This window comes from Benincasa hispida, chromosome 11 (assembly GCF_027475165.1).
Source record: "Benincasa hispida cultivar pf3 chromosome 11, pf3_genome.v1.1, whole genome shotgun sequence".
NCBI classification, from domain to species: domain Eukaryota; kingdom Viridiplantae; phylum Streptophyta; class Magnoliopsida; order Cucurbitales; family Cucurbitaceae; genus Benincasa; species Benincasa hispida.
Genome location: NC_143488.1, coordinates 78,592,558 through 78,619,084, shown reverse-complemented (window position 1 = coordinate 78,619,084; position 26,527 = coordinate 78,592,558). Strand labels below are relative to the sequence as shown.

Here is a 26,527-nt window from a genome sequence, read left to right as displayed (position 1 = left end):
AGACTTGGGATATGATGAGGCACACCTCTACATCCATAATTACTACTTCATCTTTCTCAAAAAAGAAAAATTAAAACGAAAATTCATCCATATATGTGGTTCAACTTAAAAGAAAAATGGCGTTTCTTAAGTAAATAATAAATAAATTATTATTAGGTTTATAAATCTTCTCTAGTAAAACAACCCCATTCAACTATTTTTTTAATGCTTATTTTTATTTATTTATTTTTTTTTTTATAGATTTACCCATTCTTAATTCAAATCGTCAAATTAAAATATATATTAGAAACCCTTTTAAAAAATAAGAGTTAAATTATATATAATTTTTGTCTCAAGGTTTTTTAAACTTGTGCAAACTTAGTCTCAGAACTTTTAATATTGTCTAATAGGTTCCAAAATGTTCAATCTTGTATTCAATATGTTTTTTAACTTTGAAAATTGTTTAATAGGTAGAACTTCAATTTTAAAGTTTGTTTTTATTATTTAATATATTCTTGACATACTTGATATTTTTTAAAATTTATTAATCTACTTGACATAAGATTGAAAGTTTAAACTTGTATTAGACAATTTTCTTTTATATTCATGAATGTCTGGTAGCTTATGCGCACTTTTCTACTAATCTCATGGGACAACTTACTGACCTTACAATATTGGTTTTCACATATCAACTGGTTGGTTTTTTTTTTTTTTTTTTTTTTTTTTTTTTTTACCGATTAATGGTTATTTTAAATATACTTTAGAATATTTTGACGGATTCATGATTATTTTAAATATACCTTAGAATATTTTGTTAGGTATTTGAAAATATTCATATTGAAATATATTACAGTTTATAAATTAGAGATTGACTCAATGCTTGACATAAATTACAGTATAAACCAATATATGAAATATACCATAGTATATAAATCTTCATAAATTTCATTTACACCACCGTATTTATATATCATAGTACAATAAGTTTAAATAAAAAGAAAAACATTCGTTTATATCAAATAAACGAATATATATACCACAGTATATATCAAATTTCCTACAAAAGCTAAAAAAATACATATATATCATAGTATATATAAAAAAAGGAAAAAATAAAGTCCATCTTCATATGGGGGTTATAATACATAACCCTCCATCTTCATCTCTTCTCTTCTTCAGCCATGGTCGCCACAGATCTCTCTGCTCGTTGTCATCGACCGGATTTGCTTGCCCCACTGTGCCATCAACTGAATCTACTCACAACCCATCACCGTTGATTCGCCCCACGCCGTTGCGCCATTGATTCGTCCCAAATCGTTCGTTCGTCTCGTGCTGAGCCATCAATTCGCCCCACGCCATCGTCTATCACCTGCAACTTACACTGCCGGAAGGAGAAAAGAGAGGGAGGGGGAAGGAAAAAAAAGAGGGAAGATGAAGAAACTGGTGTGAATATTATGAGGGAGAGAATATATAAAATATATTATTAGGAAGAGATAATATATACATGGGGAAGAGAGAAAAATAAATAAATAAAATATATATATATATACACGTAGGTGAGGGCTAAATTATAAATAACCATTGATATTAGTGAAAATAGGGAACCAATAAGTATTTTTTTTTTTTTTTTTTTTGTAAAAAATGAAATGTTTAAGACATTAACGTAAAATGTGCCTATTTTTTAGGCTTTTTATATAAAAATCCCTATTAAAATTTTAAAATTCTAAATGCATAAGATCAAAAGTTCAAAGACTAAATAAACATAAACTTCAAAATCTCAAAGTTCAGGACAAAATTTATAATTTGACAAAAGTAAACATATAGTTTAAGCATTCAATTGAAAGAGTGAATGGCTAACAATAACTCAAGAGTTGTTTGTACATTCTAAAATTTTTTAAAGTTTAGTTTATGACAATTGTGAATGTGCAAAAGGTTGATTAATCAAATTGAAAATTTAAGATCGTGATCGTAACAACCTCTATATTTTAAAATGGATTTCTACAATTTTTCCTACATAAAAAAAAAAATCTATTTTTAAAAACGCAAGAGATAAAGCTATAGTCATGGTAATAAATTTTCATCTACACTCAACATTTCCATACATATTTCTACATGTTCATAGATTTAACATTGACATAAAAAGTGGATTAACATTCTTATTATATTAAAAAAAAATCATTAAAACATAAAGAAAGCCTACAAAATATCATTAATATGAATATAATATAAGGAATAAACATTTCAACCAATAAATAAAATATAAAATGATTTATTTGTTAACTTACTTTTTAAAAAATATCCATCAAACATCTATATTTTCTCGTACTATTTCTATAGAATTGAGACAAAAAATAAAAAATAAAAAGTATATTTATGAATAATATAAAATTAAAAAGCAAAAAAGTGATTAAAAAAAAGTCAAAAATGGAGGACGCATTGATTCACCTCGTTGGTTCTGTTGAGCACAAAAAAGTGAGTGGCTTAGAGTGATAGTTAGAGAGGTGGGATTTTATTTCGGTATATATAAAAATAAAAATAAAAATAAAAATTAGCATTGATTTTATAAAAATTCAAAAAATAAAAAAGGTTAACGTTTTGGAAAGAGACAAAGAGTCAGTTTCTTTTTTCCCCCAAACCCTAAACTCAAATACCAATACCCAATACAAACGTAAAAAAGCACTTCCCACACGAGTGCTTCTCGATTTCCCATCCCCTCTTTTTTCTCTCTCTCTTTCATACGCCATATTATTTCAACTTACACGAGTGCTTCTTTTTCTTTTTCTTTTTTTTCCTTCATCATTCCCTTTATAAACACTTATATTTTACCTCTCCCTTTTCTCTCCTTCTTCATCCAACTCTCTCTAATTTCTCTCTTCCTCTTTTTTGGTTCTATAATATGAACCTTCATTGCTTCAATCATGCCCTTCAAACTCATCCTATGCTTCAAAATGTTGCCTTGATGCCCCCCCCTCCTCCTCCTCCGCCATCGAGCGACGATCATCCCTTCCCGACGTCGTGGGAGATTGGTAAAGGGGATCATCAAAATCCAGAGAAAGAAGAAGGAGATGATAACGACGACGATGGAAACGTCCTTGTTACTTATCATGGTGGTGGTGGTCCCAAAAATAACGGTGGTCGCCGTCACATGAAGCTTTGTGCTAGAGGTCATTGGAGACCCGCGGAAGATACTAAGCTTAAAGAACTCGTCGCTCAGTATGGCCCCCAAAATTGGAACCTGATTGCTGAGAATCTCCCTGGCAGATCAGGTATACTTTCACTCATAAGTTTTTATGTTTTGTTATCTGTTTTTTGGGTCATGAATTCATATGCTTTTTTGAACTATTATAAAGAAATCGTGAGCACGATTTTCAAAAACCAAAAACTAAAATCGAAACGGTTATGAATGAGTTTTTTTTTTTTTTTCTCTTAACACTGGTTTTTTTGGGTTGGTGAAGGGAAAAGTTGTAGATTGAGATGGTTTAATCAATTGGATCCAAAGATAAACAGGAAGGCATTCAATGAAGAAGAAGAAGAGAGACTTTTAACAGCACATAGATTATATGGAAACAAATGGGCCATGATTGCTCGTTTGTTTCCTGGTAGAACTGATAATGCTGTAAAGAATCATTGGCACGTGATTATGGCTAGAAAACATAGACAATACTCCAATCTTTACCGAAGATCCACAAGAAAACCTCCTCCTCTTCCTCCTCCTCGTCATAATGTCGACGAAAAGCTCGACATTAAAACCGTTCCAAAAAATAACGTGTCCAGTGAATCCACCATCTCTAGTACGATAGATGAGCCGGCCGCTTCCGCTTCCGCCTCCGCATCCACCGCCACCGCCACCCATCTTTCTCTCTCCAACGCATCCTCTCTTTACTTCTCCTCGGCTTTCGGTCTCCACCTCACTCCCAGTAAGTTCGTCTGACAAATATAATACTTTAACCAGTTGAGCTATTCTCAAGTTGTTAATTATTCTGATTAAGAGTTTTTATTGGTGGGGTTATAGGATGGTGTAGCAGGAAAGGAGTGACAGGGGGCAGCACGGGGAGGCTTCGGTATCGGGCGGATCAATCGGGGAACTCGGAGTCGAACTCGGCCGAGTCAGTGATCTCAACAAACCTATGCTTAGCATCAGGCTGGGAAAATAGTAACAATGGGAATGGGCAACATAATATGAAAATGCAGTTCATTGATTTCCTTGGAGTTGGAGCTTCTTAAAATAAAAACCATCAATTTACTATAATCTCCCTGCTCCTCAAACATTCACAACAAACCCTTTTTTTTTTCTCTCCCTATCTTTCCTTTATAAAAAGCAGAGTTGTCTAAATGTAAACAAAAACAAACCCCATTTTTTTCTCTCTCTATAATGTGTACAGTGAGTAATGGAGGAGAGAGAGAGAGAAAAGAAAAACTCAGAAAGAACAGTGGTTTTTTATATTTTTTTTGTTTGGGGTCAGAAAAACTAGGTGGAAAGAAAGGACTTGTCAAAGGGAGAAGCTGTTGGTGGTGGGGGTGTGTTTGTATTCTACTGCTGAGAGGCAAATGCCAAAAAGATATTAAGGGAAAAAAATTAAGAATTTTGGAGTTTTTTCTGGTGGGGTCATTGGAAAAAAAATATTTTTTTCATTCCTAAATTTTCCTGATAATAACAATTTAGTCCTTAGACTTTAGTTTATAATGATTTAGTTTTTGTCACTTTCAAATTCGTAACAATTTAACTTATGAATTAGACTATAATTAAGATTTAATGGAATTTCTTATGAATGCATATCAATGAATCGATTAGGAGAACAAATATATTTATAAAAACTATAAAGGATAAAATCATTATTGTTGCATAATTTTGAATTTTTTTTTTTTACAGTATAGATAAAATTGTTACCGTCGTAAAAAACTTCCACATCCAAATTTATTCATTTGTTATCTATATTTTACCAATAGCTCAAAAAACCAAATCAAAATTTGAAAACAAAAAAGGTAGCTTTTAAAAACATATTTTTAGAATTTGGCTAAAAATTCAATTATTATAATGCAAATCATTGTAAGAAATGATGAGTAAATAGACTTAATTTTAAAAAACTAAAAATTAAAAACGAAATAATTATTAAATGAGGTGAAATTAAATTGTTGTTTACTAAAAATTTAAACTAAATAATTACAAATTTGAAAGTATATTGACTGATTATCCTCAGATGGGTTGTTTTAAATTTGTTTTTGGGTGTTAGGTAATGGTAAGTTTGACCAGGTTAAGTGGTTTTAGAGTTATATTGTAGAAGAAGTGCTTCTACATGTATGTTTGTGCAATTAATGTTGAAACCAAGTTCTTCCTCTACCACATACCATATTTAATGAATCCATTTGAAATTATTGTAGCCCTACCTGACATATGATGGTTAATTTCTCTATTTGTGGGCTCTACTCTCCACCTCACAGTTAAAAATAACTTAAAAAATATGAGATGTTTTTTAAATGTAAGAAAATGAGCCAACTTATTTATAAATATAGTAAAATGTTACAGTCGATTATTGATAGATGATAATAACATTTTATTATATTTAATTTCCAGCCGTTTTGTTATTTAAAACTATTATTTATTTTAGTTAATTTACTTTCGATAAATCTTAAATTTAGTTTTGCTTATTAATTTAATATTGATTTTATTTTTAAAAAAACTTTTTTTTACCTATTAACTTTTTCAGAATAAATTTTTTGAACATATATTCACATATTAAATTTATTTTTATGAAAATTCTTAGTATTATTTGACTAGTTTCAATAAAAATTAACCTTGAAGTATTGAATATAAGATTTATTGAAAGTTTAGAGGCAAAATTGGATATTTGAAAGTATATGGTTTGAAATACAAACCTCAAAATACAATACCAAAATGGTATTTTGACCTTGAAAGTAAGATATATATACCAATGCTCATTAAAAGGTCAAATGGCTAAATTAATTGACCTCTATATGTTATTTAACTAAGGAAATAATAGATAAACGTAGGGATGAGAGTTTGAACATTTTTCTTGGGAAAAAAAATGGGATATATCTTAACAAATATCTCTGAACATTGAGTTAGTTTCATCTAGGAGTGGTCGAAAAATCCGATACCTAAAAGAATCGATTAATCCAATCAATATGGTTTGAGTTGGATTATCAACTTTTTTGAGATGGGTTGGCTTCAAATAAATTAAAAATTTATGGTTTGAATTAGATTGAGTTTATATTTTAATGATAGTTATTTGGGTTGAAGAAATTTACAACTTGAATAGTTGTTTAGGTTTTAAAAGTCCTTCAACTTAACCCAACACACTCCGCAAACATCCTAGTTTCATTTATGCATCTAAACTTTGGGAAATTTCATTTTTACTCTCAAACTTTGAAATTTATTTAAATAAATCGTATCATAAAGATTTTTTTTAATTAAATAAGATCAAAATTGGCACAAAATGACTAAAGTGCAAAATTGAACGACGTTCTTGACATCATTTTACAACAGTATTCATGTAAATTAACATGACAATTAATGTGTCAAAATTGATTATTAAATAAATGATTTAATCATATTTTTTTGTTATGAAAATAAAGGATAACATCTATCTTAATCTTGATTTATATAGTTCTAAATAACATTGAAGTATGCCCTTTAATTATAATTTTAATTTTTTTTTAAATAATTTAATTTTTTTAAAATAATGTATGCTCTATAATTTTAATCATAATTTAGTCATGTCAATTTTCATAATATATATTAATAGAAAAGATATTTTGTTGAAACAATATCAAAGTTAAGGGTGGAAATGGAACTTTTTAATTATAGGAGCATAATAGAAATTTACGGTATAATTTAATCTCGGTGTGTGTATGTGGTTTGGTAAACAAATTTTACTTTTGAATATAGGTTGAAATTAGTGCTCTACTTTATTAAGTTTTAATTTTTTAAAGATGACAATGGTAAATTAAGATCTCGTTTGGTAATCATTTGATTTTGATTTTTGTTATTGAAATTTAAGTCTATTTTATCCGCATTTCTTACAATGATTTGTATCTTTTTTAAGTACTATGGTTGAATTCCAAAATCCTAAAACAAAAATAATTTTTGAAAGCTACTTTTTTTAGTTCTCAAATTTTTGTTTGGTTTTTTAAATCATTGGTAAAAAGTAGATAACAAAGAAACAAATTCTCAAGTTAAAGTAGTATTCATAGGTTTAATTTTTTTTTTTTTTAAAAAAAATAACAAATGGAGTCTACAACTTACAAATTTTTTAAAAAACAAGTTTTGCGTATTATTTTGATTAGATTAATTAGTTTGGGTTGACGATAATGTTTTTAAATTTTGGTTGTGCTGCACAAAAATAGGTAAAACGGAGCCTAAGTATTTTTTTTTTTTTTTTAATTTTCATTATATTTATTATTTAATATTTACATTCTTGGTAGTAGTTCTCTTCATATTGATTAAATTATTTTTATTAACTAAGTTAGATATAGGTTCAAGTATTTTTACTTATATCTGACTTTGTGGATAGGTTGGGTGATCTCAGGCTTGATTTTGAGTATTTTATTGGTGAAATTAAATATTTGTTGTTGTTAGCAAATTTTCTAGTTATTAATTTCTCTATACTTATTTGACAAATTTAAAAGTTTAAATTTTAAATTCACTTAAGTTAATATGAAATGGCAAGAGAAATATTTTTTTCTCCTAATTTTTATGCCAATTATATATCTAAGAGTTATGAGTAGAAAATAAATATTTCTAATTAAATCATTAATTTAATTCAATAAATTGTATCCTATCAAATTACCTATATATATTGGACAACAAAAATTATTATTAAATGGACTATATTTACCAAAGTGTGAGTCAAATAATTAATTTTCTAAAAAAAACTCAACTAAGTAAAATATTAAAAATCGTTCTTTCAATATCTTGAATCTCAATATAGGATATTAAAAATAACTTATGTTAGGAAAGATTGGACATGACCTAAATTTAAATTTATGGATCATTTAAATGTTTTCCTATTAGTATTTCAAACCAATTTTAAGCACATTTATTTTGTATGGTTTTTCTTTAGAAAGTATTTTAGAGCTTAAGGGAAAAAAAGGTAACAATGATGCATTTCAAAGTACAAAAATATCATCAAGAGATTATAACTTTACATTGATGTGTCTTGTCCCATTAATGTTAAAGTCATTTCTATGGGTTGGATTTTATGAACCTTCACCCTTGAAGGGTTGATTAGAACTTGACCTATAGAACAAGAATGTTGGCCTATAAGAGCTAAAGATTCTTTTGTATCATATATTTAAATGAAATTTTGATGACTAAATTTAAATGTGATTTAGCTTAGTTGGTATAGTATTTAAATTATTACGTTTGAGGTTTGAATCTCTTACCCTACAAATTAAAAAAAAAGAAATTACATGTAATTTTGAAAAATAACTAATTGGGTTTTTGTTTGTATAAATAACCAAATGCAAAATAAACAAAATTTTTAAAAATAGTTTAATAGATGGGCCAAAATACTCCAAGTAAAAAATATTAAAGAAATGTAATTAAAAAAAATAGATGCACGTGGTTCCAATCAATTTCGGATAAAAATGATTTTGGTTATAATAGTTTTAGCTCGTTGAGAACTCTCTTTTCTTTCTAGACGTGACAATGATTTTAGGGGGATTTTCAAAAATAAAAAATAAGGAAAAACATTTATACAAATAGTAAAATTTTTTATTATAACTTGTGATAGATATGGCCCCTGAATACTCAATTTCATTAGGATCGAGGATGGATGAAACCAATCATCAGTTATATTGTTACGCTGGAAGTAAGGAAATGACTATATATTATCGCTATGTAACTAGCAAGCAAGCGAGTGAAGTGAGACACCTAAGTATCGCACGAACAATAGCACACTACGATAGTAATGGGACAGTAGTGCGTGTGTGATATTGTTATCAATGTTTATCACATATAGATGTTGATAGAAGTCTATCAATGTCTATTAGTTATTGAAAATGATAGAAGTCTATCAATGTCTATTAGTGATAGAAAATTATAGAAGTCTATCATTGACAGAAACTAATAGAAATCTATCAGTGTTTATCACTGATAAAAATTAATAGAAGTCTATCATTGATACTATTGGTGATAGAAAATAATATAAGTCTATCATTGTCTATTAGTGTTTTTTTTTTTTTTTTTTTTTTTTTTTATTTCTACTTGCAAAAATTTTTCATTTTTCAAGATTCAAATTTAAGTTTTATGTGAGAAAAAATTGTCTACATTTTGAAGAGGGGAGAGGGAGAAGACACTAAACGATTCAAAATAGTAATGACCATTATTGTTAGAGAAACTACATGCCATAAATGACCTACCAATAGGACGATACCTATAACAAAATGTAAAATTAAATCTAGGTTGGTAAAATATGCTAATCTAACTTCTTTTCCCAAAAAAAATATTTCAATTAAAACGTAATTTAAAATTAAAACTAAATCTGAGATTTGAAAAACAAAAAATTTAGATCATGTTTGTTAAGCATTTTGTTTTTTGTTTTTATTATTGAAAATTAAGTCTATAAACACTACTTCCACTTCATAATTTCTTTTTGTTTTTAATCTATTTTTTCACCAATGGTTTAAAAAACTAAGCCAAATTCTGAGAATTAAAAAAAATAACTTTAAAAAAGTTGTTTTTCGTTTTTGATATTTGACTAAGAATTCAATCATTGTATTTAAGAAATATGTAAACCATGGTAAAGAACGTGGATGATATAGGCTAATTTTCAAAAACAAAAACAAAAAACCAAATGGTTACCAAACAAGGGCTTAGTCCTCGATAATCCTTTCATTTTTTGTTTTTGTTTGTAAAAATTAAGTCTATTGTCACTACTTTCACCCCCACAATTTTTTTCTTTTGTTATCTACTTTTTACTAATGGTTTAAAAAAATCAAATCAAAATTTGAAAACTAAAAAAAGTAACTTTTTAAAACTTGCTTTTGTTTTTGGAATTTGACTAAGAATTCAATAAAGATGCAAATCATAATAAGAAATTGGGAGGAAATAGTGAACTGATGATTTTTTTCAACCTACATTTGTATCTTTAGATGGATTTATGAGAATGAACCATGGAAATTGATTTGCACATGAGATTTGCCTATGTTCTATCCTTAAAATAAATAAATAAATAAATAAATAAAAATTTGAGGCTCATCATTTTCTATGATTTGAACTACATTGAATGTGATGGATTTTGGAGAAGTTTAAAATTTAAAATGATAATGTGAAGAGTTTAACTAGTTTGATGAAACTGATTATAAGATCATTTAAAACAAATCACTTTGTTTTTTTTTATTTCTTCTTCTTTTTTATTTTTTTTAATTTCGTTGGTTTCTAAATTCTAGGTAGTTAGAATTTGAGATTAACTCTTTAAAAAATTTCATACATCTAATAATTAAGTATTAAAATTTCTGTTTTATTCATTTTATTATTCTTTTTACGTTTAAGTTTAAAATTCACAAACACTTATTTTATCTATTTTACAAAAAAAAAAGTTACAACAATTTCAAACTGAATCATAGTTGATTTTATAATTTTATTACAATTTTCTTCATAATTTTAGTCATTCCAAATAATGAAAAAAATTATTATACTTATGTCATTTTTTATCAGAGATTTTATTTGAAAAGAAATTGAACACTCGTATTTAAATAAAAATACACAAGTTTTAAAATATAGATATAGATGGTCGAAGTCTTTTCTTTTTTCTTAATTATTTAGAAACATCACTCTTAAAATAATATCTAAAATCCATTCTTATTATAGGTAGAGATATTATTGCCTTCTTATCAAAATCGTCTTCTAAATTTACCCTTTTTTAACTCAATGCCTAATTTGAAATTAAACACATTAATAAACTATTTAATATATCAATGTGTTGACACTATTTAATATATCATAATTTCCAAAAAAAAAAAAAAACCCTATTTAATATATCAAATCCCACCATTATTAAGATTTGACTATATTTAATTAGCAATCATTTTACTTTGACTCTCTAAATTATCTTTGTTCTCATTATTTCATCATTGTATTCTGTTCTCACTTCAATCAAGTCACTCTCTTTTGTGATATTATTCTAAGAAAAAACATTATAACCTTTGAATCATTTCTTACAAAGGGTGAAATCTATTGTTTTTTTTGGATAGAAATCTGTGTACATAAAAGGAAAATTGTTGTCAAGAAATTATGAGAAAATAAGCCTACTTTCTAAAAACCAAAAAATCATTTAGTTTTGAAAATGAAGTTTATAAACACTACTATAATCACAAGTTTTTGTATTTTATTTATTAACTTTCTACTATATATTTTAAAAAATCATGTCAAAATTTGAAGGTTAATTTTTTTAAAAAAAAATAGACAAAAATTCTTTCTTTCTTTTTTTAAGAAATGTGAAAATCATAATTAAAAATTTGGGAAGAAAAAACCATAAATTTCAAAAATTAAAAACGAAATTGCTACCCAAACAAAGTATTTATATTGTGCATGCAAGTTCATAAAAGATATAATTTGCTTGATTTAGTGGGATAATTTCCACTAAAATCAAAGTCAATTTTAATTTCTATATAGTTTAGAATGCAAAACATACAAATTGAGATGAATGGATTCATTTCTCTCACCTTATAAACTTTGGTGGGCCTAAGCCCATGAAAGCATATATATGTGGGCTCTAGATACATTAATTGGGCTTAAGAATGGTTTTGGACTTTGAATTATCCAAAGAGCCCAAGCATTGGCCTAATCGCATCGTTCTACCAATGGATCTACCCACATAATGTGGACCATACATCTCTGTTGAGGTAACTTTATAATTTGAGCATTTCAAATTAAACTTCTTAGTAAATGACATGTTATAATCTAAGAGAATTGGAGCGTAGGACTGATTTTAGGGTTTGATTTTGAAAATTAATAAAATTTGTAAATAATAAGATTTATGGCAATTCACATGACATGCACATGGTCACGAATTTTCAAATCTCAGTTTTACCCTTGTCTAGTTCGTAGTTTTTGTTATTGATGAAGCTACAAATATATGGTAACTGTAGAATCATAAACAATGACGGAGTTATGTATACACGGTAATTGTAGATACTTTAGTTCTCCACATTTCCTCTATTTGATTCATTTGAAAAACTAAAAATAATCACCTTCCTCAAAATAACCGTCATTCCCGATTTTCCTTACATAGTTAACAATTCAGATTTTATTATTAAGTTAGATTCTACTTAATCACTTTTCAAATTAATCGCACTTAAATTAAATATCGAGATTTTTCTACCAAATTTTTATTTTAAATATCCATATATTATCAAATTTCATTTAATTTAATCAAATTTTAAATTTATTCAAATGTTTGAATTGTTTTTCATTATTTTATACATATTCTTAGTAAATTAACAAGATATTCCATATTTTTTAAGGTTTAAATTGTTTTCTATATGTTATTGGATTCAATTATACATATTTCATATTTAGTCACTATTTTAGCTGACATTTTGATAATACCTAACTTTTCCTTAGTTGGTTGGTATGTCCAGAATATTAAATATATAGAGCTTTATTAATAATCAAGATATAAATACAATGTAAATTGAGGGCTTAATTAATAACCTGGATATAAATACAATGTAATTAGAGAGCTTGATTAATAACCAAATTAATCATATTATAATCTAACATATCCAATTTCAAAACTGAAAATGAGTGTCATTCCGTAATTTTCGTCCTCTTTTGGAGTTTGAATTTATTTTTAATGTTCAAGTTAAATTTTGATAACTATTTCACGAATTGATTTAAAATAAACCAATCTCTTCCTTATTTTTCTTCATCTAATTGGTTCAAATTAGCTATCTATTTGATTTGATTTAACCACTTTCCGAAAATATTTAAAATTAATCCATCTTTAATTTGTTTATCACAATTTTGATTTTAATTTATAATATATCTTTAGATTTTGCATTATATTGTTCATTTTTTTATTGTTTTAAATTTGGATTAATTTTTTTTATCCTAATTAGGATTTTACTTAATATTCTATACATATTATCATCGAACAAACTGTATATTTCATTTAAATTTGATCATTTTTGTATTTGTTTAATCACCCTTTATTCATTATCATCTTATTATATCATTATATCATTAATTTGTCTTTTTGACAAACAAATAAGTATTCACTTTTGCAATCTTGTTGTTTTTGTTATGCCTCTCCAATGAGTTAGACTTTTTCTTAGGTTTTGTGGTTGATGGAGTTATAAACACAATGTAATTGTTGAAGCTTAAATGAAAATAGAGTTATGAATACAATGTAATTGTTGAAGCTTAAATCACCCTTCCTGATTTTCTCCCCCAAATTATATTTGAACTTATATTTTATTATCAAATTAGACTTTATCTAACTACTTATTGAATTAATCACAAAAAACAAAAACTTTCTGATTTTTCTCTCCAATTTATATTTGAATTTATCTTTTATTATGAAATTTGATTTTATCCAACTAACTTTCAATTTGTTTAAATGTTTGTTACAATACAGTTGTATCTAAATTTTTTTTCCCATTATTTTGTACATATTGTTATCAAATTAATTTGATTTTTTTTCTTCATAGTTTCGATGTTTACAATTTTTCATATAGAAACACGTAAAAATGACTTGTTGTACTTAAAAAAAAAACATATAAATGGGAATTAAACATTAAGTGTTTGAAACATGTGCATGTATATATATGTGTGTATGTATTTTATGTTCATTTTATTATTAATATTAATAATAATATTATCATCATCATCATCATCATCATCATTATTATTAAAATAAGAAAACAAAAAAATCCTAAATCTCATCTTCTTCACTTAGCCGCCCCCAAAATCTCTTTTTCTCCTTCTCAATCTCATATCTGGGATTGTTGGTTCAACAACCCTTTCTTGAATTCCATCATTTTGGCAAGCTTTTGATGACCACCCTCGCCAGGTCGCCGATCTTTTTCGCTCGCACACATGTTTATGCTTTTGTTTCTACTTTGAACATCATTTTCAACAATGACGTTTTAGGACTGTTAGTGATTAAAGATGGCTTTCAAGATCTTATGAGCAAAATGGTCACATGGAATGAAAACGATGAAACTCCCTATAACAGGTTTTATGTCAAATGCAGTCATATTTCCAATAGTCATGTCGTTCTGAAGTTGCAATTCCTTTGAATACTCACTTGCCAACAACTTCACTCATTCAATTAACTTTGCTCTTTTTTACCTTGGAGGAAGTCTATCGTTGTAGACATCCATATGTTTCTAATGATCCTCATCGTCTGGTCGTCATCTTCCTTCGCATATACGCATTCTATAGATAGCTAGAAGCATTAAGGATCATATTGGATGATTTTTAATTTTTGCTTCTGAAATGTTTAGATACTGTGTATTTCTAGTTGTAGATTGTTTAAGTAAAGTGTGTTTGTGGTATTCGTGTTGTATTTGAAGCAGTGTATCTTTGCATTCTCGTTTGTACTTAATTTTATTGTTTTAGGGTATTTTTCCATTTACTAATTAGTAATTTTTGTTATATAAATTCGTTTTGCTATTTCCATTTTTCTAAATGAAATTTTAAAATTTACTATTTCTCTTGTCAACCCTATAATTAAATTCAAACTAGAAGATTTAGGATATATGATATGTTTGGAATAACTTTTGAAGTGATTTTTGGAAAGTTAAAAAAGTATTTTGCAAAAGAAATTAAGGTCTGTTATACAAAAAATAAAAAAATAAAAAAATAAAAAAAATAAAAAAAATAAAAAAACTAACTGATAAAGTTGGTCAGAAAAATCATTTTAAAAATCAGTTTACGACAATTTAGCAATTGTAGAATTACTTTTACACCAAGTGCATCCCAACAAAGTTGTAATTAAAATTACTTTTTACAAAAAAAAAAGAAAAAGAAAAATTAAAGGACAATTATTTCAAATGGTAAAATTATTAGAAATATTTCCAAAAAAATAAAATGCCACTGTCTATCGGTGATAGATATTGATAGACCTTTATCAATGTCAGTGATAGACACTATCTATCGGTGTCTATTGCTATCCCCATCACTGATAGTGTTGGGATTGGTGTCCTAATTCTCCAGAGTCTCGTAGTTTGTAATATACACATTATTATGAAAAAAATAAAAGTTATTTCATTCTAGCATTTACTCATATCCAATAAACAAAGCTCTATGGTTATCGTATGTAAACTTAAGCATGCATATGAGATATACAAGTGGATCATGTCTTAAGTGATAACCTAAATAGGTATATAGTAAAAGGATTAAGGTGGGATACCTGATCCTGGTGACACTAATAATCTTCTTTTTTTTTTTTTAGCTTAGACCAAGGCAATGTATACATGGCTCAAGATATACAACCCGCTTTGTAGAGGTTTGCAAGTGTTGTGAACTACTATAGATGGTAGATCCTGACCATTCATGTGGAGACATGCGAGCAAGGGTGTTCTATACAAAGAGTTTGTATAAGATCGGACCACGAGATGATTCGTCTTTGTATATAACGTCGTTGATACTGAAGACTTACATCTCACCTAAATGACCATAGGTGACATGACCTCAATCCTGAGTATTTTGGGAACTCCTACCTTTGAGAGCGGTCCTTTGATTAGTATGGGTGAGAGTGGCCAGATTTCCAACTTAACATGCCTACCTTTTTTAGGACTAGTCTGATTTGAGAGCTGAGAACTCAATTACACAAGATGAAATTCACTCCTTCCCCGTAGCAGGGGTAAGTAGATAGATTGCTCTCTTAAGGGCTGATTCTAGGGCTTAAACATAGTGACCATAGCTTCTCTTTGGAAGAGAGGATCCAGTCATAGTAGGACTATGACTTATGTTCATTAGAGAGATCAGTGGTACTTAAGGAGTTAGATGTAACTATAGGGGCATAACGGTTATTGGTCGAGCTGTACTTATGAGCGATATGTGAAAGGTTATTGCACTGTTGATTGGTTAAGATGGACACATAATATATCTGTAGTAAGGAGAGTTCAGCTGTCGGTCTTTACTGGAGTATTTGGCAGTTAACGGATGGTGAATCTCGTGACTAAAGATTTTAGTCAGTTATTCACGTACTGTTGGAGCTTCGAGCTACAGGTCCATAAGGTCCCCTTGGTAGCTCAATAGATTCAAGCCGAGGATCAGTTTTTGGTGTTGATTTGAAATGTTTAAATTGACGAGAGGTAATTCGATTATATATGATATGATCGGTATGATGTATGAGATACATCTAGTGTAGGGTTAATGTAAATGAGATTTACATTAAGTGCCATGAAATAGAAAAAGAGTTATGGTTTATATGTTTCATGAGATGAAATATTAAATCTAAAGGTTATAAATATAGTATGGTAAGTTGGTTATCATTTATACTTATAATAATGTTAATTATTAGATAATTATCTCTTTTTCTCTAACAACCAATTGAGTGGGAGGTTAATTGTTGGGGTTGATGCCCTAAAGTCTCATGTCCTGTAGTTTGTAAACAGTATGTATGAACGCTTGTGTTGTTCATATATGATACTTACTTCACATCTTGTATTTTGCTCGTTTAATTGTTTTAATTTGCTTTACCACAAACCAATGAACATAAAATCACTGGTTATTTGTATGTATCTCAAGCATGTATGTGGTGTCATACAAGTGGATTATGTCTTGAGTAATAACCAAAATGGTCTGTAGTATATGGATAAAGGAGGGAAACCTTATCCTTGTAACTCTACGGATGCGACCTTTGTGGAATGGTCACAAGTGTTGTGACTTGTCACAGATGGTCTGATCCTGATCATTCGTGTTGGAGACATGCGAGCGGGGGTATCCTATATAAAGAGTTTGTTTAAGACTTGACCACGAAGTGTTAGCGTCTCGTTATATAACACCGTTGATGACAGAGACTTCACTTCACTAGGATGACCATAGATAACATGACCTCAATCCTGAGTGAGTTGGGAACTTCTGCCATTGAGGATGGTCCTCTGATTTGTATGCGTGCGAGTGGCCAGGTCGCCGATTCAAACCTACCATTTTGGGGATTCGTCTAATTTGAGAGTTGGGAACTCAGTTACACAAGATGGAATTCACTTCTTCCCCGAGGCAGAGGTAAGTAGATAGATGGCTTCTTTAAGGGCTGATTCCGGGGCTTGAACGATGTGGTGCCACACATCTTCTCTTGGCCCGAGAGGTGTTCACACATATTTGGACTATGTTGTATTGTTCATTAGAGGAATCATTGGTACTTAAGAAGTGAGATGTAACTACAGGGGAAAAAAGGTAAATTGGCCCAGCTATACTGACGAGCATCTGTGAAGGGTCACCGTACTCATGATTGGTTATATCCGATGGACACATAAATATATCTGTAGTAAGAAGAGTTCAGCTATTGGTCTTTAGTGGAATGCCTGACAGTTAACGGATGGTGGATCTCATGGCTAAAGAGTTTAGTCAGCTATTCACGTACCGTTGGAGCTTTGAGCCACACGTCCATTAGGTCCTCTGGGTAGCTTGGATAAAAGTCGAGAATCAATATTTGGGTTAATTTGAAATGTTCAAATTTACAAGAAGAAGTTCAATTATATATGATATAATTGGACTGGTTAATTATATATGATATAATTGGCTAAATGTATGAGATACATTATTTTGGAGGAAATTAGATATAAATATGATTTATATCAAGTAAAGGAGAAAATACTATAGTAGATATGTGATATCAAACTATAGGATATAAATATAATATGATCATATTTATTAATTAATTAATTGACTAATTATATGATAATTAATCCTTTTTTCCACGTTCGGACGTGGGTAGCAGGTAGCATCAGTTATGGTAATTGATGAGTTAAAACTGAAAAAAATTTTCATTTTGGATCGTGCAATCGATATTCATTCTTCCACCCAAAAGATTTCATGAAACGATCGCCCGAGAGCCTATACGATAGTTGCTTCTCCGTTTAAATGATCGTCCACCTCACGATTTAACTAAACGATCGTACACCTTTTCCTAATCGATCATTCAGCATTTCCTACACGATCGTGTAGCTTCTCTATGCGATAAGCACTTCTGCTATACGATAGCATTGTTTTCTCTTCCACTTGCTTATCTCCTACATGACTAGTTTTTCCTCCATCCTCTACCAAATTCACCAAAGCCCACCCTTTGGCTTTTCGTGTTCGCATTGCGGCGTTCCTGTTCGTGTTGATCGTGCTGCTGCAGTCGATGTTCCCGTCGGGCGTTGGTAGATCGCGTGGAGGTTTTCCGCTACGTTGGAGTTCCGATTTGTGAAGACTGTCTTCAACTGGTATGGAACTCTCTCCCTTGTTATTTATCTTGTTATGAATATGCCAATAATTAGATTTATTTGCATAACTGTATGTGTTGAATGTATAACGTTATATTTCGATCACGGTGAGATCGAAGCGATCCGAATGCACTCATTGAACTCGTAGATATGAGATCCTTCAATTGGTGGTTTCATGGTAACCATGAGATAAAAGGAAAAACTAAAATATTTTCCTAATTTTAGTAAGATTTGCAAAATGTTGATTTGAGAATTCCAATCTCGGAAGTTACTCACGGAAAAGTTTTCAAGTAAATAAGATTTACTAAACGACAGCTTGGAGAGACTAGATGATCGTGGAGAGTTTCTGTATGATAGACTCTCAGCTGGCCGATGAGTTAAACGATCACATAGCTTTTGCTGGACGATCGTATAACTTTTTTTAAATGATTGGGCATCATCCTATACGATAGGCTTTGACATCTCCCAGTTGCTCAATTAATTACACGATTGTTGTCCTCCGGTATCTGCCTCTATCCAAGTCTACACAGAGCTCACACTCTGGATTCTCATATCGAGAATACCAAGGTAACCTGTTGGTGGTGTCATATTCAACTCGACACAGTTGAGGTTCTGTGGAGGCCATTCATGGTGTTCGAAGTGTTCGTGACTTGGAGATCTCGGTGTTCGAGTTCGCTATGATCGTGCAGTGTAGAGTTTGTAGTGTTTGAGCGTTCGTGTGTTGCCGTGTTGCTTTGAATGAGCGTTCGTGATCGAGGGATCTTGAAGTTGAGTCTTCAATGGTATGTTAATTCCTTCCCTTGATCTTATAGAAAAAGATGTTGTAATTTTCTGTTTTGCGTATAGCCTATTGTTTCCGTTTATGACTGTAACGGTGTATGTTCATATATGATTGAAATTTGGAAAGATCCTTCTGCTGCTCATGGAAATCTTCGTGCCCGATTTCCTTCAATTGGTATCAGAGCCAGGTTTGTCTGATATTCCAAATTTCAATTATATTTTTTTTAACTTCTTTTACAGTCGTGGTAGGTATTTCTTCATTGTGTTTAATAGTTAAATGCATTTGTGGATGAAGTTGATGGATGTTTACGGGTTTAATTGCCTCTGTTAAAGCTATCTTTCAAGTACAAAGTGTTAATTTGTAAGGACCCCTGTGTTTTTGGGCATAATTAATATGCTTTCGAGTATGTAATTCAAAATGTTTGAGTTAGTCGAGTTGTTCGTGATGAAGTTTCGAAGCATGGAGATGCGGTTCTCAACGAAGAAGAAGACTAAGGGTTTGTTGTGTCGTATAGCCACAGGTAAACGATCGTTGGGATTTAACTAAACGATCGCGTAGATTTTTTATACGATCGTGTAGTATTTACTAAATCATCGTTTAGCGGGTAAATCGTTTACTCTATCGCGTAGCTTGGTTGCTCGATCACGTAGACGCCGGAGGTAGACGATCTTAGTAAGAGCATATGATGCTTATCTTTTAGAAGAAGGTGCACACTAAACAATTGTGTAGTTAGCATACCTCATCGCATAGTTACTACCTACAAGATCACGAGGTATACGATACGAAGGCACTCGCTCAGCGATCGTTTAGATAATCATGCTTCACCGCATTATTATCAATTAGAGGATCGTATAAGGCTTACATTATGCGCGGCGCGCTAGGCGATCACGTACCTCGTGTTTCATCGCATAGTAAAAGGTAAACGATCGTTTTAGCTCTGGGAGCGTAGGTAAACGATTGAGCAAAGCGTTTATTCTTTCGTGTAGACGATCGTGGGAAGTTTGGTACACGATCAGTGGAGATGCGTTGCTTTGCCCGGACGGTTCAAGACACGGTTCGCCTGTTTGAACCATAGACTCCTTTGTTTTGTAATAGTTAGCTTTTTTTTTTTTTTTTTTTTGAGAAATTTGAGGCAATTTCACCCGGTCATCAACATTTTTTTTATATATGTGATGTATGGTGTTTATATGGCAAAGTGTTTGACATATCGTTTTAAACCCCACCTTAGGTTGTACAATTGTTCATGTATCATGTATTATAAATGTTATAATCCAACATGAAGAAATTACATGAAAGCATGCACATGCATTATGAAAATATAAGAGTTATATTTGTGCATGCAGTGAGCATTATCATGCATCATCTTTATATTATAAGTGTTATAGTATAAGGGTGAATGGAAGCATGTTTTGCTTGTTTCATTGCTGTTTTGTGTAAGTGTTATATAATTAGCAATGAATGAACAATGCATTTAACATGACACTTAGGCTGTTTATAAGAGTTATGAATGCCTTTCATGTATTTGCTTTGCATTGTGGTCGTTTTTGGTTATTTCTGTTGTAAGTGTTATAATAAAAATTAGAACTAAAATCGATAAGAAAGAGTTGCATGCGTACTTAGGGTGAACTCAATGTTTTAAAAGGGTTTTAAATATGGATTGAGATAGACCTAAGTTCAAATGGTTCTAATGATATTAGCAACCTAAGTAAATCAATTTAATAGGATTAAATTGATTAACATAAAAGATTAAAATATATTGAATCTATCTTTAAGGGACCTTTTGTCTAAGGCGGGTTTTGTCTAAGCTCGGGTTCTTAAGCTGACAAAAATGGAACACCCCTACCTGGGAACCTACCCGGAAAGGTGAATTAGATAGATTTTTTTATAAGCATGTGATAGTTGGTTAAAGACTCCGTTAAAGAGTTTAATGGATGATGACCAAAAGTTGTTTCAACTATCCAAGGTAAAAGTTACTCTTGGACAAATCTAAAAAGTCACTTAGTTAAAATCCTTAGACGTGTTTTTTCTAAGTAGACTAAACCCTAGGTTATAAAATACTCAGTGGGAGGAAGAGATGTATCTGACATGTCAATGATTCCACTCACGTTTCTCCCTGAATATTCACACCGTGAGATTCATGCTTGGCCTCGTGGTGTCCTGGGAGCATGTCCCTTCGGATGATGTTTGCATCAGTCAATATCAAGGTGGACAGAGAGAGTGTTTATAGTAAGTGGGTGAAGGGGGTGTGTCAACACGTCCTACGGTCTCTATCATTGGTTCACACCGTGAGATTAGTCTGTACTCCCTCGTGGCACCCTGGGTGCGTCCCCCTTCGGATGGGTTTTGTGCAGTTGAACATGATCAAGGTGAACTCCAGAAATGCATAGGATCGCTTTAGGTTTTGCCCCAATCGTATTTTTTCCCTTCGGATTGGTTGCTTGGGGCAAATCTTTAGGGCCTAAAATGGTGGGTCACACTTGCGGAGATTTTTAAGTAAGTTAATGATCTCTTGACCAAATCAATGATGGCTAGTCGTTATAGGAGCAAGAGTTGTTATGGTATTAATGACTGATTGAGATTTGCTCAATTCAAAGGAGGGATAATTAACCTCCCTTCAGCAGCTTTTGTCCTCAACTTTTGAAGCGTTATTGCGAAACTAGATGCCACACGGGGTTCATGTTAGTTTTACTAAACCTTATTGGATGTTGATTGTTTTTCAACGGGTATTTGCTTAAAACCTAACGTAGGTCAATGTGTTTTTCGTTTTCAGCAACTCGTTAGTATTTTCGTTTAAAGACTTTAATTTGACCGATTACATACAGTGGAAAGAGTCTTGTAAAATGTTTTTCATGGTAAACGACCTCGAATTTGTCATAGTTGAGGAATGTCCTCAAATCCCAGCCCTTGATGCACCGTGAAGTGTTCTTAATGCATACGAGTTATGGATGAAGGCTAATTCATTGACCCGACTTCACATTTTGGCTAGCATACCTTATGTTTTGGCCAAAAGGGTTGAGAACATGGTCATTACACGCGAGATCATGGACTCATTGCAAGATTTATTTGAACGTCAGTTCTTACTTTTCGAGCACAAAAGGATGGATGAAAAAAACCAGTAGTGTTAGTTCCCAAGTTAAACTCCAGGAAAAGGAAGCAATTGTTGCTGACTCTATTGAGGTTTATGGAAGAGAAATGTTCTTTAACATGCAACTTAGAGCTTATTTAGGTCCTGATACTGGTCCCACTACTCTCCAAAAGAGGAGGATGTCTAAAGACAGTAAATGTAATTTATTGGTCTTAGAGACTTATTTGGTAGAGAATGATGATTTTGCCTGGATCCAAGATTCGGGTGCTACCAACCATGTCAACTCCTCTTACCAAGGATTTAGTTCCTGACAAACATTGCCACAGGGAGAGATGACTCTTAGAGTCGGTACTGGTGAGGTTGTTTCAGCTGTTGTTGTAGGTAGGCTGAAGTTATTTTTGGACAAGAAATGTTATTTGTTACTGGATAATGTTTTCGTAGTTCCTCATATTAAGAGGAACTTAATCTCAGTTTATTGTCTCATTGAACAAGGATGTACCGTCTTCTTTTCTGATAATAAAGTGTTTTTTTTTCAAGAATGTCATGGAGATTGGTTTTGGTTCGATGGAAAGTAACTTTTATGTACTAAAGCCGTTAGTCATAAAATCCTTGTTTAACACTGAAATGTTCACTATGGCAACTACAGCTAAAAGACCAAAGGTTTCTCCTAAGGAAAATGCTCATCTTTGGCATCTAACATTAGGTCACATCAATCTCAATAGGATTGAGAAATTGGTGAAAAGTAGACTTCTAAAGAGTTTAGAAGAAAAATCCTTGCCGATGTGTGAATCATGCCTCGAAGGCAAGATAACCAAGCTACCTTTTACTAGAAAAGGTTACAGAGCCAAGGACGCCTTGGAGCTTGTACATTTTGATCTCTGTGGTCCGATGAGTGTTAGGGATCGAGGTGGGTATGAATATTTCATCTCTTTCATAGATGATTATTCAAGGTACGGGTATCTCTACCTAATGCAACATAAGTCTAAAGCCCTTGACAAGTTCAAGGAGTATAAGGATGAAGTTGAAAACTTGTTAAGTAAGAAGATAAAAACACTATGATCTTATCGTGGTAAAGAGTATATGAACCTCCAATTCCAGAACTATATGATAGAACGTGGGATTGCGTCCCAACTCTCGGCCTTAGGTACACCTCAGTAGAATGGTGTATCGGAAAGGAGAAACAAAACCTTTTTGGACATGATTCAGTCTATGATGAGTTATGCTCATCTTTTAGACTCATTTTAAAGTTTTGCAGTAAAGACTGCATGCTATATTCTGAATAACGTTCCCTCGAAAAGTGTTTCTGAAACACCTTTTAAGTTGTGGAGAGGCTGTAAAGGTAGTTTATGCCATTTTCGAATTTGGAAGTGTCCGACACATGTGCTTGTGGCTAACCCGAAGAAGTTGGAACCACGTTCAAAAGTTTGCCTCTTTATAGGCTACCCCAAGGAAACAAGAGGTGGATACTTCTATGATCCGAGTGATAACAAAGTGTTTGTTTCTACAAATGCTATCTTCTTGGAAGAAGACCACATGAGGGATCATAAGCCACGAAGTAAGATTGTTTTATGTGAGATTTCTAGTGTTACTGAGACTATTGAGGGTTCAACAAGAGTTGTTGAACAGGCAAATAGATCAACAAGAGTTTTTGATGTCGATACATCTAGTTAACGAGCTTAAGAGTTGAGACATCCTCAATGCAGTGGGAGGGTTATGAATCCACCGGATCGCTACATGGGTTTGACTGAAGCCCTAAACATCATTTCTAATGATGGGATTGAGGATCCGTTGTCTTTTAAGAAAGCAATGGAGGACATTGACAAGGATGAATGGATTAAAGCCATAAACCAGGAGATGTTGTCTATGTACTTCAATAACGTCTGGAAGCTTGTGGATTGGCCTGATGGGGTAAGACCTATTGGGTGTAAGTGGATCTATAAGTGAAAGAGAGGTGTAGATGGAAAGGTGCAAACCTTTAAGGCTCGTAGCGTGGCAAAGGGTTATACCCAGGTTGAGGGAGTTGACTATGAGGAAACTTTCTCACCTGTTATCATGCTCAAGTCTATCAGGATACTTCTATCTATAGCCACATTTTATGATTATGAGATATGGCAAATGGACGTCAAAACTGCCTTTCTTAATGGTAATCTTGAGAAGACCATCTATATGACTCAACCAGAGGGGTTCGTAGTTCCAAATCAAGATCAAAGAGTTTGCAAGCTTAATAGGTCCATTTATGGGCTGAAACAAGCATCTAGATCATGGAACATTAGATTTGACGCTGTGGTCAAGTCGTTTGACATTGATCAGAATGTTGATGAGCCTTGTGTATACAAGAAAATCATCAACAACTAAGTAGTTTTTCTGGTACTGTATGTGGATGGTATTCTACTCATTAGTAATGATGTAGGATATCTGAATGACATTAAAAAGTGGCTAGATGCAAGTTCCAAATGAATGATTTGGGTGAGACACAATATGTTCTAGGGATCCAGATTATTAGGGATCGTAAGAACAAGAGGTTAGCCTTATCTCAGGCATCGTACATCGATCAAATGTTGATCAGGTACAGGATGCAGGATTCCAAGAGGGGTTTGCTACCCTTCCGCCTAAAAGATTTCGTGAAACGATTGTCCGAGAGCCTATACAATAGTTGTTTCTCCGTCTAAACGATCGTCCACCTCGCGATTTAACTAAACAATTGTACACCTTTTCCTAAATGATCGTTCAGCATTTCCTACACGATCGTGTAGCTCTTCTATGCGATAAGCACTTCTGGTATACGATAGCATTATTTTCTCTCCCACTTGCTTATCACTACATGACTCGTTTTTCCTCCATCCTTTACCAAATTCACCAAAGCCCACCCTTTGGGTTTTCACTCCGAGAATACCCAGGGTTCATTAGTGGTGGTGTCATCCCCGTTGCGACTTTCGTGTTCGTGTTGATCATGGTGTTGTAGTCGACGTTCCCGCCGGGCGTTGGTAGATCGGAGGTTTTCCGCTACGTTGGAATTCCGAAGTGTGAAGACTATCTTCAACTGGTATGGAACTCTCTCCCTTGTTATTTATCATGTTATGAGCATATCGATAATTAGATTTATTTGCATAATTGTATGTGTTAAATGTATAACGTTATTTCGATCACGGTGAGATCGGAGTGATCCGAACGCACTCATGGAACTCGTAGATATGAGATCCTTCAATTGGTGGTTTCATGGTAACCATGAGATAAAAGGAAAAATATTTTCCTAATTTTAGTAAGATTTGCAAAAGGTTGATTTGAGAATTTCAATATAAAAAATTACTCACAAAAAGGTTGTCAAGTAAATAAGATTTACTAAACAACAACTTGGAGAGACTAGACGATCGTGGAGAGTTTCTATATGATAGACTCTCAGTTGGCCGATGAGCTAAACGATCTCATAGCTTTTGTTAGACGATCGCACAACTTTTGTTAAACGATTGGGCATCGTCCTATACAATAGACTTTGATATCTCCCACTTTCTCAAGCGTTTACATGATTGTTCTCCTCCGACGTTTGCCTCTAGCCAAGTCCACACAAAGCCTACACTCTGGATTCTTACATCGAGAATACCAAGGTATCCTGTTGGTGGTGTCATACTCAATTTGACACAGTCAAGGTTCTGTGAGGTCGTTCGTGGTGTACGGGGTGTTCTGTGAGGTTATGTGAGGTCGTTTGTAGAATTATGGAATGTAATGTTATGGAAAAAAAACCCCACCCATTGAGCTATATATGCGGTGATATAATCACATCCTCGAATTTCGGAGAAGATCAATTAGCTTCCTAAATTTATAAGTCGATGCAACAAAGTCCATATTGGATACCCAAGAAAGTGACATGTATATATAAGTGAGAATAATATTTTTTTTAGGTAAAACGACTAAAAAGGCCATTGGATATACAATTAGTTAGGAATATTGTCCAAAATAGCCATTTCTAGTTTTCACATTACAAAAAAAAAAAAACACGTTTTTTGAAAACTCGTTAAAAGAGTTTATCTCAGGCATTCTCGGGCGAGATGAGTCTGAGATTGAGTTAGAATTTTGATAGTAAACAATTGTCCACGTCTACGTAATTGTTAATCTAAAAGTAGTTTTACGAATATGCCCTCTTAATAATATTATTATATTACTATAATATCATTGTTTGAGAAACCAATGATTGACGTGCTCTACAAGGATGGGTTCTAAAAAATTTTTACAAGTGTTTATAAATCTTGAAACTCTCATAACTCTCACGATACATCTCTTTACAA

At 31.7% G+C, this 26,527-nt stretch overlaps 1 protein-coding gene across 1 annotated transcript; it reads left to right on the top strand.

The window, feature by feature from the left end:
- Window positions 1–2,662: 2,662 nt before the first annotated feature.
- On the top strand, window positions 2,663–4,562 carry LOC120090182 (uncharacterized). Its single transcript, XM_039047708.2, has 3 exons — window positions 2,663–3,245; window positions 3,435–3,896; window positions 3,992–4,562. The coding sequence occupies exons 1-3, from the start codon at window positions 2,876–2,878 to the stop codon at window positions 4,201–4,203; spliced, it is 1,044 nt and encodes a 347-aa protein (XP_038903636.1). The 5' UTR covers window positions 2,663–2,875; the 3' UTR covers window positions 4,204–4,562.
- Window positions 4,563–26,527: the final 21,965 nt, after the last annotated feature.